A 17,658-nucleotide genomic window follows, 5' to 3' on the forward strand; every position below is an offset into this window, starting at 1 on the left:
TATAAGCTTCAGAAGTGAATCGTACGTATTCGTATTCGTAGTGTGTGTTATGGCGTTGGTGTCAGTGACTCTTAAATCTAATATATTATACTACTTGCTTCTTCGTCTTATTCAAGTCACCGCAATGAAATCTTGAACCGATTTAACGTAGTATTCTTTTTACTAGAAAAGGAAAATAAAAGATAAACATTTATCGATATATCTATATTTGTATATATCTATATCTATATCTAATATATATATATACACATAAATATATGTATACATATATATACACATATGTTTATATGAAGAAAATAGTGTAAGTGTTTAAAATTCAACACGTTGATCACCTATACAACAAAATGCAGGTTAGAATAAATTTATTTATTTAATTATATATATTTTTATTTTGTATTTAATTTACATTTTATTTAAAAAAAAATATATATATATCAATTTTGTATTTAACATAATGGAAGTTAAAATCAATTTTTATATTTATTAATAATACATGTGTGTTTTATATTTTTGTTTAATTTTTTAAATTAATTTTCATATTATTTTTTTTTTTTTAAATTATAATAATGTTAAAATTGTCTATACAACAAAACGGAGATTTAAATAGTTTTTAGATATATGTTTATCAATTATTATCTATATAAATTGATTTTTATTTTCACAATTTAGACAAAACAATTTAGACAACAAAACTTTCACTAGAAACATTTGAAAAAGATTTCTAAAGAAATTATTCGAATATGAATCACGCTCGTACGCATCGGTAATCGAGAATTAATCATTTCCAAAGTCTCGGTTTTATTTTTTGTATTTTCTTTGACGTATATGTTAAGGATACTATCAATGGTTTTTTTTTCCTTTGAACGTGGTACTTGTATTTTATTTTTTCCTTTGAGTATTTGCAATGTACAACAGGAGAGAGAGAGAGAGAGAGAGAGAGAGAGAGAGAGAGAGAGAGAGAGAGAGAGAGAGAGAGAAAGAAAGAGGAAAAAGGAGATGGAAGATAAAAATGAGGGAAAACCTAGAGAATGATAGACAAACGGAATAGAAATGACAACATTAAATGCAATTTCACGTTTTCCTATCGTATAATTTTCTTATGTGAGAGTGAAAGAAACAAATATTCATTTCAAATAACATTCTTGTTTGCTAAGAAAACACCTTAATGAATATTTGAAATCGTTAATACACGATTTTATTTTTCGCGCGTAATACGATCCGCCATTTACAATTGTCTTTTCTTTTTCTATTTTTTTTTAATTTATATATTTTTCACGCATTAATAGTATTTTTATGATAAATAATTTTCAATTCGTATTCTTCGTAGTTCTATTTATCTAAGGATGCATTTTTCTTATTGTTTTTTTTTATTTTACTTATGTTAGTCATTGATGCCATTTTATAAACCGCTCCTCGTACAAATTTGTTTCATAAATATTCATCTATAATTAATTTATGTTTATTCGTATTATAAATAAATACATTTTTGAAAATTTTTCCTCGGGATTTTGTAATAAAAAAAAAAAAACGATGGATAATTTTTTTTGTTTTTCATTGTTTCAATCGTCAAATTGCGCGTAGAAAACGATTTTACGCGTAAAGATTAAAATAAAATAAAATACATCGGTATAAATATTTTGTAAACATTTTTAATTTCTTATTAAACAAAAATCAATGATAAATAAACGATAATTTATGATAAGATAAAAGATAATGAAATATTCGTATTAAACAAGAATTTAATTAATTTCTATTTAATATTTACAAAATGGTGGAAGAAAAAAATCATTTTATTAAATATTCGCAAATGCAATGAAAAATTAGCAAAAATTATTACAATGAATACTTTAATTATTATAATATGTGATAAAATATAGAAATATCGTATCGATTGATAAATACTTTAAAAGAAAAAATAAATAAATTAAAAAGTTAATAACATGTGATTGTTTTCTATCACGACAGTTAGTGCAATGAGTAATACGCGTAGCTTTTATCAGAATAACGTAATTACATTGAAGTGAAAATTAACTATAATAGGAATTTAAGGATATATTGATTTTCAAAAGAAAATTAGTAACGTTCGATGATTATGATCCTATACGAGTTTCGTTCGAACATAGTAAGAAACAAAAAGAACAGAGAGAGAGAGAGAGAGAGAGATGATTTCTACCAAGGTCGTCAAGTTTGCGTCTCGAAGTTTCTTTTTTATTTCTTAATGATTGTTTTAACTTTCACGTGATTTAACTTGTTTTCGATTGAATGAACGACGATACATATGAAAAAAAAAAATAAATAAAAAAAATAGAAATTGCGAAGAAAGAAACGGGATTTTGAAATATTTCGATTTATTTTAGAATAAAATTTCGTAACTCTAGAAAATGTGTTTTTTTTTGTGAATTAAATATTGAAGAATAAAATTTTCTTAATTCGGATTGAAGAGAAATATATATTGTATTTAATTAAACAGTATATAGTACTAAATTAAATTTTTTAATAATATTCTTTGTAAATCATCTGGAAAAAGGATAGTGGTTTTTTATAATTTTACAGGAACAAAAATAATTGAATACACAATTATCATCAAATCTGTGAAAGATTGAGTGAACAATAAGTTACTAGAGATATTTTTTACAATTAATTACATTTAACACAATTATAAGTATTATAGATATTATATTAATAACAAATATTTATTTTAAAAGAAGAAAAAAGTATAAAATGAAATATCTTGTAGATAATTTAAAAAATAAAAAATATATACATTTTATTATTTTACATATACATTTTACGAAATTATAGCTATTATAAATATTATACTAAATGGATGAATATTTATTTTATACTTCAAAAGAAAAAAATATTATACAAAAAGAATTTATTATTTAATTAGATATAATAATTAATTAAGAATTTATATTGTTTTTTTTTGCAATATGAACATTTTACAAAATAATATCCACTAAAAATATTATATTACAGATAAATATTTATTTTAGATTTAATATTTATGTAAAATATTTTTTAATATATATTATAAATATATATTATTAATATAGATGTTAAATAAATTATAATAATATATATTTAATATATATATACATAGTAATATATATTTAATCATATTATTCAAAATAAATAAAATCATCATAGATTCTCTTTCGTCAAATGTACACTATACACATATCCACACACGCACACACACAAAAACAATCTTATAATAAAATAAAATCTAACGCCATATGCTTTTATTTGGCACGAATAACTCGTATACGAATTCGTTTCCTTTTACAAGTATAGTTTCCTTTAAAGGATGAAGAAAAAAAGAAAGAAAGAAAGAAAAAGAAAAAGAATAGGACGAAAGGAATAGTAGTAGTTTGCGTAGGATTAACCAGCTGCAAGGAGAAGAAGGTTTCGTTTACCCCAGTAGTTTAGTTGGAACACGCGCACTAGCATGCTTGCTAACTCACTCACTCACTTACTCACTTACTCACTCATAGTCAGTAACTCACTCACATCAGTCAGTTATTCACTTATTCACTCACTCACTCACATCAGTTACTCACTCACTCATGTCAGTCAGTCCAGGAGTTGGTGGTGTCGCGTGGAATCCCTCCCTCTTCGTTGTAAGAGTGGGAAGACGTGAGGGTGGGTAGGAGCATTTAATTTGAGCTTTGCGAGGAAGTCGTTGATTCAAGATGAGAGATACGCTAGTTGAAGTTCAGCGCTCGATTTCGTTAGACTGAACACAACACCGGACCTTACAATCCCATTGTTCTATATATTTTTATTTATATGTTGTTAGTTTATATATATATACTTCAATTCTTACATTATTTTTCTAATATTTATCTTTTTTTTTTTTTGTTTAACATTAAATCACAATTATATTATTTTGTAATTACAAACGATTTGATTGATTTTGATTGAAATCATTTGTTTATTTGTTTTTTGTTTATCACGCGTATTTCGTGAAATGATAGTGAACGTCAGACAAAGAAGTGTTAAAAGAAAAAGGATCTCTGTTTATCTTACCAGGACGATATCTCTCTATGTCTTCTCGAATTCGCACAAGGGAATCCATGGTCGTTAATGGATTTACGATATATCTCTGTGAATTATATCCCATAAAGACTTTCATGGATAACTATTTTTTTTTTTAATTGAAACTACTATCTACATGCACGTCCTCTATTCAGGTATTTTTCATTTATAAATTAAGAAATAATATTTATTTTTTATTTATTTATATATTTATTAGATTAATATCTTTTGTATTTGTGCAATACTCTCAAGTATTTTAATTAAAGTAATTAATAATAATTTTAGTAAACAAAATGTTTACAGTATACTCGGTGATTCATATTTATTTTATTATATATTTAATAAAAATATATATCGAATGAATAAAACATTTATTTATACGCGTTTGAATATCTTTTTCTGTTTGTAATTATTTGATTATCTAATGTAAGGTAATTTAAATGCAATGAATTAGATTCTTCAAAATAAAATTATCATAAGAATGAAATGAATTTTTCTTAAGAAAAGAATCAATTATCTGATTCATTCTTATGATACATACTCACTTATAGTATTTTTTTTTTTTACATGTAAAAATAGTTAAAAGATCAAAAGATAAAACAAATCTAATTTAAGATACATGAATATTTTTTTATATATTAATCCTATTCTTATTGTATTTCAGATATTAACTTAAAATTATATTTTCGATAAGCACGTTATCTTAGATATGATATATATTTTATCATTTCAAACATACACAAACACACATATACATACTCATCGTGAAATACCTTTATTATTTTTTTTTTATATTTCACGAAGAAGTGTAGAAATTGTTTGAATAAAAAAAAGGTACGTTCGTGTTTAAAAATAAATTACAACAATAATTTTGTTGTAAAAGTAATTTACATTGAATATGAATAATTTTTATTGTTATTATTATCTTATTTTTTTTTATTCGTTTTAAATTTATTTCTTTTATTTTTGTATAAAAATATTTATAGAAATTATTTGATACGTTAAAGTTACGCGTTTATGTTTAAAAAAAAAAAGAAATATTACAACAAAAATTCGATTCATTTTTATTTCTTTTTATTACTTTATTATTATTATTATTTTTTTTTGTTATTCACTCATTATATTCATTTTTATATTTGTACGTGTCTTGAAAAGCATATTTGAAGATTTATCAAACAGAAAGTAAGATGTCCTCGATGCAGGGCCAGCCAGTTAGCTATTCCTGGATCTTTTGAGCATGTTTCGAGAACCCCCATGTAACCAAGTATCAGGCCCAGAGTACACCTACTCATTTGTGTATATAGTATACACACTCACACGAACACTCACCCACACGTTAAGGTATAGGGGAGTGAAGCTCTCCAATATTCCGTTTAATCCGTTCAAAATTATGCTGTGGACTTATTCCAACGTATATTGTTTCTTTCTTTCTTTATATCAAATACACCCACATATATATATATATATATATATATCATCAGTCGACAATATAAATTTTGTTAACAAAATTTATACAGAAAAATTATTAAAAAATAAAACAATTAAAAGGATCCTACCAATTTTGTGAATTATGACAACACACATTACGACGAGTATAATAAAATAATTCGTGTGTTGTTTCTTTAATTTTGATCATATGATGATAATAATAAAAAACAATAATATACAAAAGTAATCTCATTATCTAAATATCTATCATAGTATAATAAAGTATCAGTTTTAATGAGACAACAAAATTAATCTTATTATTTAATAAGATATCAAAAAAAGATTAATATAATAAGAAACACAAAACAATTGATTTATTTTGAGACTTGTCATGTAAAGAAATAATTGGAATAGTATACTTTTGTATTTTGTATTTGCTTAATTGAAAAAAAATGAAATGAAATGAAAAGAAATGAAATGAAATGAAATGAAATGAAATGAAATGAAATGAAAAGAAATGAAATAAAATGAAATGAAAAAAAAAAATGGATTTCTATCAATGTCTATGATTATAATTTGTTCGTCGTGATTATTATATTCAAGGTAGTAATCGTTAACGCGATCGAAACAAGACGAGAGTTTCAAATGAGAGCAGTGGAACGAAGTTCCTCATTGCCGTACGAACCCTCTTTTTAAGCATAGGTTAGATTATAAGCTTTTCCCTTTTAATTATTTCATAATGACAGCCGAGTTAAGCTAAAAGTGCACGGTTGGTTGTTCGCGTGCGCGCAAGCGCATTCTCTCTCTCTCTCTCTCTTTCTTTCTTTCTTCATTCGAGTGAAAGAGAGAGAGAGAGAGAGAGAGAGAGAGAGAGAGAAATATGTCCCCTCTGAAAATGCGGATGTTATCGCGTTTCATAGACAAACGTTATTAACCCTTAACTACTGTCATACGTTCCTAACACGTATCTCGTTTGTGCCACGATACATCTTGCATTCCAAGTTATACCCTCTCTTTTGAATTTTATTTTAATTAAGTACAAAAAGAAATAAAAAGAAACAAAGGAAGGAAAACGTGCATCAAATTTTTTATATTTTACACAAGCAAATGAAATTTATAATTGAAAAAGAAAAAATAAACATAAAGAAAGACAGATAGAAGTGAAAGAGAAATGTAAAATGCACGATACATCAAATTTTGGTTTTCACGATGAAATGAAATTACGAGCTTCAAGGAAAACAAAATACGAGATTAGAAAAATATTGAAATACTACACGATATATCCTAATATATAAAATTTGGTATTTTTTTTTAGGGTAAAATAAAATTACAAGCGTCAAAAAAAAAAAACAAAAAGAAGAAAACTGAAATGTATGATACATAAAATTTGATAAAATTTGGATTTTTCTTATAAAAAAAGATTTCTAAAAAAATACACATAATACTCGTTTACTTCGTCGTTTTTTAAATCAAACGAAAACATATAATTTACAACGTAACAAACAATAATAATAATAATCTATGATCGCGAACAGATTTTTATTTGATTATTTTATATTGAAAATAAAATGCGCGGTGTAAAAGTAATTTTATTTAATTGATCGTTTCATTTTAATTAAATATTGTCGTTTGATTTGCCTAACGATTATTTAGAACAAATAATAATAATAATAATAATAATAAAATAGAATTATAAATAATCACGAACGTATCAACTTCATATCTTTCTCTCGACTCGGCTTTATTCGAGTTCGATTTGCATGGCTTGCTTAGTTGGTGGTTGGAAAACCACTATTAAAAGTTGCAGTTGCTTCTCGAACGTCAACGCGGAAACATCACTGTGCTTTACAACCATTATTATTATTATTATTATTATTATTATTAGTATTATTACAGACTACATATTATTCTCGTTAAAATAGAATATCAGCAGGTCTTTTTAATTTAATTATTTATTATATAATTACTTTTTTGAGTTATAAAATACTTTTTTCTTTTATTTTGTTTGTATTTTTTATTCTTTTTCATTTTGTACGGAAGATTGATATCAAAGAAAGTTTTTTTGGGTGAGTGATTTTTACACAAATTATAATACAACAGTTTAATTAGCATACACACATATATACGATTTTTTATTTAACTAACATGTCACATCTAATTTTTATTTTATTATTATTTATCTATATATTTATTTATTTATTTATTTATTTATTTATTTATCTATATATTTATTTATTTATTAATTTATTTATTTAGAAGGAGTTTGATTTGTCAAAATTATATTACTGTATTTTAATTATTTTGGTCAACTTTTTTTTTTTTTTTTAGATCAATAAGAAATCTATCTATATCTATATATGTTTAATCATCACCTATTGACTGAAACAAAAGTTCAAATGGTTAATAATCGTTGTAAGATTTTGTCAACGATGACAAATTATAATAAAGCAAGCGTAAGCTTTCAGCCTGTCAGTGCTAACTCGGAGACACGTGAAACGACAGCATCCGCCTGTTGTCTTTTGTTTCTTTCTCCCTCTCTCTCTTCCCCCCTATCTTTCTTTATTTCTTTTTTTTTTTATATCACGATTACACTGAAACGATTGTAAAGGGTTGAGTATGAGGAGGTGTAGAAAGGGGAAGGAGGAGGAGGAGAAGGACACATTCGTCAACGTTAGCAAAGTGTTTGCTCGTCGTTGCTTCTACGAACCCCGTCAGAAAAATAATATCGAGAGAAATTTCGTGACGATGAACAAAACAAGAAAAAAAAAAAGAAAGAAAAGGGATTGAGGGGTGAGTTTCGAATGTGACGCGACAACGAAAGTAATTATAGTCCCTTCCTAAATGCAAAAGAAAAAAAGGTGTGTGGAAGCAATCTTTTTATATTTTTTCTCTTTTCTTTTCATAATCGAGATTAAATTTTAATTAACAATTTCTTTTTAAATACAAAACAAAGATATCTATAATAATAATAATAATAATAATAATAATAATAATAATATTAATATTAATAATAATAATAATAATAATAATAAACACAAAAGAAAAAAAACAAATTAATTTTCTTTATTTAACTTCTTATTGAAATACAGCGACGTTTGATGTATGCCTATATTGTTTTTAATTATAAATATTATATTATTAATATATAATATAATTTTAATTATATATATAAATATATTATTAATTAATATAATATATATTTAATTTTTCAAAATGTGATTAAAAACATCCCCTTCTCCTCCTGTTACTAACCCCACTCGGTGTACAAACACTGAAAAGATGGGAAACGTTTTTATCTCACTTTATCCCGAAATGTTTGAAAGGGGGTGCCAAAGTTTGCGTGGGTAGGGGTTGCATTAGATAAACGAAGATTTAACAAAAAAATCAAATAAGAGAAAAGAGGAAAAGAAAATTGTTGTTGAAGGTTCATCCAGATGTTAGGAGAATGGCGAGAAAGTAGAGCCCTTTATGTCGGCGCCTTTGAGGAACTGCGAATAATTGCTCTCTCTCTCTCTTTCTTTCTTTCTTTCTTTCTTTCTCTTGAAGCACTTATGCTACAAGTCCATCCGTTTCATTTCGTTTTTCGAGGATGCGTCAACTTCCCTGGTATAATTCACGCTTCGTTGCTTCCGATCTTAAGGGGGTTGCACCGACATATTTCAATTTTTAGGACCGTGTATTCTTTAAGTACTTAAGTACTTTTTTTTTACATACACATTTACATTCTTCTTCCTTCCTGTCTCGTTTTTATTTATATTATTTTATACTTTTTTTTATAATAATAATAATTGTGCATTTAACAATAACCATTAACTATTATAATATTAATAATTACATTAAGGGTTATGACACTATTTTCAAATTTTTAGGACAATGTAGTTGAAGTATTTAAATATTTAATTATTATTAATTATTTTATTAATAAATTTATAATTTTATAAATATTATAATTAATAAATTATTAATAAATTATAAATAAATAAATTATTATTATTACAATCAGGAATAGAAATTTGTACATGAATTATGTAATTGCATGTTAGCTATGCATTAGTATAGATTACTATTAATTCTATTAATAATTGTAATTATCATAGTTCATAAAAGATTAATATATTTCAATATATATATATATTATATTAATACTAGACACAGTATTTTATAAAATAAATGATCGAGAGAAACATTTACAATAAAATCATCATAATTATGACCAAGATTACAACGTATACAAAAAACAAAACTAACCTAATTAAACGGAAACACTATTATTCCTATTATAATCGATAAAACGTGTTGATCAAACAAGGATACAAACAAAAATAACAAACTTCGAATACTGAATCCATAATTCAGTCGAGTCATCAAACAATAATTCCACATATGACCAAGTCAACATGTTTTCAGACCCTTAAAAGGTTTTCCAATAATACGAAGAATTAAAATTCAAATACTCACACTTACTAGAAACGAATCCTATTAAAAAAAGAAGTCTTTTTATTGTCGTCATCATGACTAGGAACACGATGACGATGATCATCAGCATCATCTGTATGATGATGACGATGGTTATGATGGTGCTGATAGCTTTGACGATAATGGTGGTTGTTAACGCGTGAAGATCGTATTTACGATCGTGTCTGTGAAGATCGTCTTCTCTCTCTCTCTCTCTCTCTCTCTCTCTGTTTGTCCGTCTGTCTCTCATTCTGAGTTTTCTCCTAACTTCTTCAATGAACCTACGAGAACGTATTAGCTACACTGTTAACACACACCATACTTCAACGTACGATTCATTCAGTACAATCTCGAGCTCGGCGAACGTTTCACTCATAATTAGGGCTTGCTCTTTCACCCGTAAGCAGACACTATCTTATTATTATTATTGTTATTGTTATTATTATTATTATTATTGTCTTACTGAATCAGCAGAGCTAGAATGCTTTCAAGATCAAGTATGGCATGGAGAATTTTTTTTTCTAAATTCTGCATTCTCATTGCAATCTTTTTTAATAATTGTTAGTTTTATTATTATTATTATTATTATTATTATTATTATTATTATTATTATTATTAATTCATTGCATTTAATTATTTATGTACGTGCATATTATTTGTACAAAAAATTTGTTTGAATCATTTGTAAAAGTTAGGTTCTAAAGTTTAGAGGTTTTAGGGGTTTTAGGTTTTATTTTTTAACAATTTATTTTAATTGTCAATTTTATTATTATTTTTATTAATTCATTGCATTTAATTATTTATGTACGTGCATATTATTTGTAAAAAATTTATTTCAATAATTTGTAAAAGTTAGATTCTAAAGGTTAGGTTCTAGGTTTTGTTTCTTTTTTTATTTCTTTTAATTTTTGTTTTAATGTGCATTCGTTTAAATATAAGAAAATTTTTGATTTTTATTATTATAAATATTATTTTGTGACTAATATCTAAATAATTGTGAAAAGTTAGCATAACTTTCGTTAATCTCAAATACTTGGTACGCTGTGTTTTAATCAAAAAAGAAATATTTATCACCGATTGTGTATAACTTTGGAAAGTGAAAGAAAAAATGAGGAAAGAAAAGAAAAAAAATGTGCAATTCTTTGGACAAATTGACCGATCGCATTACTAGTCGCGGTTTGCGGTAGAAAGTTGATTTAACCTTAATACAGTTTCGAGTTGCAAGAGAGAGAAAAATGACCGCACGTTTTTTTCTCACGTGTCAATGTTCTTTCACGTATTAAATATATGCAGATCTTAATTTTTTGGTTTATTCAAAAATACGATAAGATAAAATAAAATAGAACACAAAATGAGAAGATTGGTATGTGATAGGATAAATTTAGGTATTTACCATTAATTACTCAAAGATAATAAAAAATAATAAACTATACCTAAATATTTTCTTATTTCATTCTATAGGCTTTTATAAAATTTCCAAATAAAAAAGAAATATAAAAGATTTAATAAATAATTAACAAGTTATATATTTCGGATTAAAAATATATATATTATTATAATTAATATAAATATTATTATATATATTTATTATTATTTTATTTTCCAATAGGGTTACTATTACCTAAATGATAAAAATATAATTATATATTTAAAATATTAAAATATATAATAATAATAATATAAATATGTATTTGCAAAAGTAATATTTTTAATTTACTATTAATTTAATATTAATGATAAATTTTGTAATTTAATTTATTATTAAAAAATTAATTATTAATAATTAATATAAAATAAATTTTATTTGAACAGAGATCGACTGAACAGCTGACACGGTGCAGTACAATCTCGTTGGAAGAAGAAACAGCAATTGATAAGGCGGGTAACGTGGTGGAAAACCAAACGATACCCAAGATCATGAGTGTTTGCAAGAACACGATTCGTTGGGTAATCCTGATCGACGTGCTGATAGCATTAATAGGTTAGCATACATTTTGTTTTTTTTTTTAAATTAATAAATAGATTTATTTCCACCTTAATTTCAACCCCAATTACATTTATCTCATATTTGGCACACTCACTTTTATTAATTTTTACGATTAGAAATTGCACTCACAATGCAACGACTCAAATTTGTTCTAATCACATGCACTAAATTTAATACATATTATATAATATATGTATAAATATATGCTATATATACATTAACGCATACACTTTGTGTGTGCGTGTGCACTCGTACATGTACGAATGGACGAATATTTTAACAGTTAGACTTTCTCGCGCTTATAAGGATAGTAAAATGACAATAAAATAGACAACAAAAATTGGCAAAGAGGACTACGAACTCTGTAATTCAATACACAACAGATGGTTCTTCGTCTAGAATTTTCCAGGCAATAAGCTCGCACTATTAAATTTACGCTCATCTTTCTTTCTCTCATATACATCATATATAAAATATATACGCCCATAGGCGCACACGTATAATGTATCATTGAATCAACGAACCGTATGAAATGGAAATGATACGTCCATGTTGTTTTTTATTCTTTTTTTTTTTTTTAATCAAACGTACCTTTCTTCATTAGATCATACAATTAAATCAACCGAAAATTATTTCTATTTTTTAATAGTACTACGTCTATATTGTTTATGTTCATAAATATTGTTAATAGAAATCACTTATGTCAATATTAATTATTTATCACTCGTGCACATACCAATAAATCAAATATATTTATTTGTTAATACGATTGATCGTAGATAAAATCATCGTGCAGTCACAAGTCAAGCCTATTGTCTCCTCCTCCTCCTCCATTCATTGTGAGTCATAAGCTTTGCTGGGTGATTCACATTAGAATAGATTCAAGGCATAGTTTATTACCTGAATAAATCCTTTTAAGTCTTACCACTATATATCCCTGGTGGATAAGCTCTTGAATACCCAGGTGCACTTATAACAAAATTACAAACAAATATTATATCGTTCATAAAGTAATTTTTGTTTTTCTTCTGATAAATAAAACATATTTTTTATCAAATAATAGTGGCTTTTAAATTTGCGTAAATTTTAATTATCATCTTGTATAATCTATTAGTATAACGGTAACGTTAAAAATTTGAAAAAATTCAAGAGATGCGACGTTGTACCACGTTGACCTCGAATATTTGACATGCTAATTTAATTGACATTATTATGTTATAAAATGACTTCATTTAAATTTAAGAAAAATTAATTCCTGTATAATTATACATTTTAATCACGTTCTAAATTATTTATTTTTTATCTTTTTTTTGAGTGGATTTGACTAAGTTAGATAACATTTAAAAAATAGTACACGATTAGCGTGGTTAGCTTTACTATTATATTGTGAAGTCACGTGGTTCTCCTTTCTCCCCACTCTTCCTTACTTCCCCCACTCTTGCTATTTCTGCATCATTGCTAAGAGCAACTGAGGGTTCAGTCATCACGTGCAAGCGTTGAAGATTTACTATATTTTTAGGTTAGGATATTTTAAAAAGTCTCTTCATTCGTAAGAGTGATAATAACCTAATAGTGATAAGTGTTACTTCTCATTTCATTATCTAACTTTTAATTCTTTTTTACGTTTATTTTTATATGTTTTTTTATCTTTTTATTTGTGTCAGTTGTCCTTCTAAATTCATTAATTTTTAAAGTACATAACGAATGTATTATTTTTGTTCACATAAAATGTATTCAGAAAATAAATTAGACATGTACGAGAAAAAACGAATGAACAATAGTATCGTATGCAACAATTGGAGGAAAATAATAGCGTTGTCATTACAACGACGTAATCAATACAGCTTCCGTAAGTTGCAATTATTATCATTCATAAGAAATTATATTTCTCGGTTATATTTGGTTGGCTTTTTTTTTTATTTATTTATTTTTTTATGATATTTCCTTTATTTTGTTTTACAGTTTGAGATGTTATTAAAATAGTTTGAATAAGAAATATTTATCGAACAACACGTTTTCATCATCATCATCTATATTTAAGGGAATGTTTGTTTTTTGTATCGCATGCCAATATTTTTGTTTTTTTTGTTTTGTTTTTTTTGTACGTATTTTTTTCATTGATATTATTTCCGTAAATTAAAAAAAAATAGAATTTTTTTCTTTTTTATTTTCTATTTTAACGTTTGAATTTTTTTTTTTAATATATATATATGCGCGTATGCATACGCGAATACATTTATTAATTTATTCAAATATCATTCACGATACATTTTTCTTAATTTGTTATCGAAGAAAGATTATACTTCTAAATCAATTGTAATTAAAAATGTATAATTAAAATGTTTATGAAGGTATTTTATTTTTATATTAGAAATAATTTATGTAATTTTTTTTTTAATTAAATGAAAATATAATTAAATAGAAAATTAAGTCTTGTTAAAATGATATAATAATAAGCAATTAAAAATCGAACCATATCATTAAAAAAACACGTTATCATATTCGAAATAAGAATAGACTTTTATTTATTATTAATAAAATTAATTCGTTCTATAATTGTTTAATAATTGTCATAAAATGTAAATAACATTCGTTCGTTAAATTCCGCAAATTTTTTGTTTGGTTTAAAAAGAACTAACGTTATTTAGAAAAATGTTTAATTAAATTGTTAAATTAAACAATAATAATCTTTTTATTGTAAATAATTTTGTCGTGTATGGTATATCGATAAAATCATGATAAATCGATTATCAAAGGTTAATTTTTTTTTGTTTACCCTGACTTTCCTCTAAAAAAAAAAATTTCACACAAGATGAGTAATGAATCGTATTTATCATGGTGATGTAAAACTTCAAACATTGCAACTATCGGGGAACTTTTTTAGTTTTTTTTCCTTTACTTTCAGTATGAATTTGTAATAAGTGTCGTGACTTTGCAAAGAATGTAGAACAAAAATAAAAAATATAATATTTACGTAAGAACTGATATTGATCAATCATTTCGATTAAAAAACATTATTAAATAGTTATCTTATTTTATTTGTAATTGATTTTGATCTTTTTTTCTTTTTGTCTTTTTTTCAGTGATCGTGCTTATGGGATTATTGGAATTTGGCAATATTCCACGCAATAAAATAGGTTTTTTCTGCAATGATCCAAAACTTTCCTTCAAATTTACCGGAGATACCGTTTCCGTAGCAGTTTTATTAACAGTAACCGCTGTTATGCCAGGTCTCGTGGTAAGTTATTGGAATTTTTATAATTTGTTATCGGAGATATATGTATATTTTTGAAAAACATTTTCCTTTTCTCATATTTTTATATTTTTATATTAATTTTAACACCAGATATACCACCATTTTCAGTATACCTATTTCTACAGCACTAGTCAAAATGACTGGTGTATAGAAAAAAAAATGCTCTTTGATGCTTCCAGTCTTTATTTACTCTTAAAAAATAACAAAAAATCTTTAACAATAATAATTTTAATAGATAAATGGATTTATAGACATTTTTAAATAACAAAACACTTAATTATTTACAGAACTCAAATGTTACGCGAAGTAGAAATTTTGAATTTAAATGGCCTGACCAGTCAAAATGACTGATCTGGTATATCTAGTGTTAAAGTAATTGTCTCCTTATCGAATTTATCTTTTTGTTTTATTGATTATGTAATAAATATTTGTCTTTTTTTTTAGATGTGGGTCATTGAATGCGCCAGTCACACAACTAATAGTTACGATACAGAAACAAATAGTAATAACTCAAGATTAAAACAAGTGTGGTTTTGGTATAGCCATTACACGATAGGAATTATCACTTTGGCTGTTGGATGTAACGTTATGAAAATAGTTATTGGTGAACCGAGGCCACATTTTTTTCATACGTGCCAACCTCTCGAAGCTCGAAATTGTACGAACGAGTACGTATATATATATCCAATTATATTATCAAAGTTATGTAGAAACTTATTAATCTTCAATAATCTCAAATTGAATTCAATTTCATTTAAAAATGTTCATTATTCTTAATTTTATTTGCTTTATATTTCTGAAATTAATATGATAGAATAAAAATTAGAAAATATACAATTTTTAACACATTTTAGTTAAACTTAACAGATTTTAGTTTAACTTAATTCACATTTAACATATTTTTCATACGAATTTTAATAAAATAATTAAATTATATTAAAAAATGTAATTATGGTCGATAATGTAGGAACCGATTGTCAAAGTGTGTTAACTTTTCGTCTGATTCGAATAAATTAGTAACTTTAAATGTTGTAATACATTTTAATTATCATTCTTAAATTTAATAAATTAATATATTAAATGTTATGTAATTATAATTATCGACAGCACGAAATGAAATAGATTTTTATCCTCGTATCGACCGTAGGTTTATTTTATTGATCGATTTTGATTTATTTTCATTGCAAAAAAAAACTAAAATATTAATAAAATATTGTTCTTAATTATAAATTAAATTTTCAGATACATCGAGACATACACTTGTACAAATATGGAAGATTCCAATTGGTTCATAGCAGATTCGAGTAAATCATTTCCATCGTCTCACTCGTCCCTTTCCGTGTACACTTCCATTTTTATCGTAGTAAGTGAATTATCAATAATTATAAATAAATTTACAAATATTTATATATTAAAAATAAACAATTAATAATATTTTTTCAGTGTTATTTGCAACAACGTATGACGGATAAAACGTTGTTGATGAAACCATGGTTGCAGTTTTTGGTATCAATGTGGACAGTGCTATGTTCATTGAGTAGAATTGCAGACAACAGGCACCACTGGTGGGACGTATTGGCTGGTTTGGTTATTGGATCGATCATGTCAATCCTAATCGTCATATTCCCATGTCGCGTATTTCGTTTGGAAAGAAAAAACTTATCAGCCAAACAAGTTAAAAGTGATTTTAGTGGCAATGATCAAGTCATATGTTTCGATGATAAAAATTATCAAAGTAAGAAAAAATTAGTGAACAGTACCAACAAAATCGACATTCCTGAGGGACGCGAGTTGTGTGACATTACGGTATCTTGGAAAGAATGATTACCGGAAGAAGAAGAAGAAGACAAATATCTGTACAATTATATTCGGTAGATGAACACGTAACATAATATCTATTTTTTTTTTTTTTCCAAAATCTGGATAGAAATGTTTTAATGTTTCAGTACTGAGTACATCGTTGATTATTATCCAATAGAGAAAGATTTGATAATGTTCTAAACAACCCTACCAGATTTTATCATCAATGCATTATGTATGTGGGTGGGATGAATAGCTTTGAGTCTGATAATAGAAACAATTTTATATTTTTCGGTCATACTTAATTTTTATTTTTCAAAATAATCTAAAAAACTTTTCAATCTCTACCCTCGTACATCTTTATTAATTATAGAATATATAATTTAGTGTTAGAATTCCAAATGAAATCTTCAATTGTACTACGAAAGTACCTTGGAAAATTATAGTATATGTAATTTAATATTAGAATCTTCTAAATGAAATCTTTAATTTCACAAAAGTACCTACGCAAATTATAGGATATAATATAATTTGAATTTTAGGAATAGTGTTGAAAATTTTCAAATATATTTTGTAATCCTACGAAAGTACCTTTTGCAAATAATAGGACACAAATAATTTTAGAATTCCAAATTAATTACAATCATAAATTTTACAATTAGATAGTACAAGGATACATCGTACTGTG

The 17,658-nt window shown here is 25.4% G+C and overlaps 1 protein-coding gene across 5 annotated transcripts in view; it reads left to right on the plus strand.

Moving 5' to 3' along the window:
* The first annotated feature begins 94 nt into the window (after positions 1-94).
* Positions 95-17,658, plus strand: part of LOC107068392 (phospholipid phosphatase 1) — a 19,426-nt gene continuing 1,862 nt past the window's right edge. The window contains exons 1-7 of one of the 5 annotated variants that reach the window (XM_015324757.2): positions 3,181-3,800; positions 4,039-4,199; positions 11,740-11,908; positions 14,998-15,152; positions 15,615-15,838; positions 16,413-16,533; positions 16,614-17,658. The exon at positions 16,614-17,658 is cut by the window's right edge and continues 1,862 nt beyond it. In XM_015324757.2, coding sequence (XP_015180243.1) covers positions 11,845-11,908; positions 14,998-15,152; positions 15,615-15,838; positions 16,413-16,533; positions 16,614-16,994 — 945 coding nt within the window. In that variant the 5' untranslated portion in view covers positions 3,181-3,800; positions 4,039-4,199; positions 11,740-11,844 and the 3' untranslated portion in view covers positions 16,995-17,658. Of the gene's footprint in view, positions 351-3,180; positions 4,200-7,164; positions 7,539-11,739; positions 11,909-13,080; positions 13,764-14,997; positions 15,153-15,614; positions 15,839-16,412; positions 16,534-16,613 lie in introns of those variants that run through there. The other 4 variants (XM_015324724.2, XM_015324742.2, XM_015324764.2 and 1 more) reach the window with 4 other exon arrangements.

Source organism: Polistes dominula, unplaced genomic scaffold (assembly GCF_049000335.1).
Source record: "Polistes dominula isolate Pdom_NZ unplaced genomic scaffold, Pdom_raw_medaka contig_12, whole genome shotgun sequence".
NCBI classification, from domain to species: domain Eukaryota; kingdom Metazoa; phylum Arthropoda; class Insecta; order Hymenoptera; family Vespidae; genus Polistes; species Polistes dominula.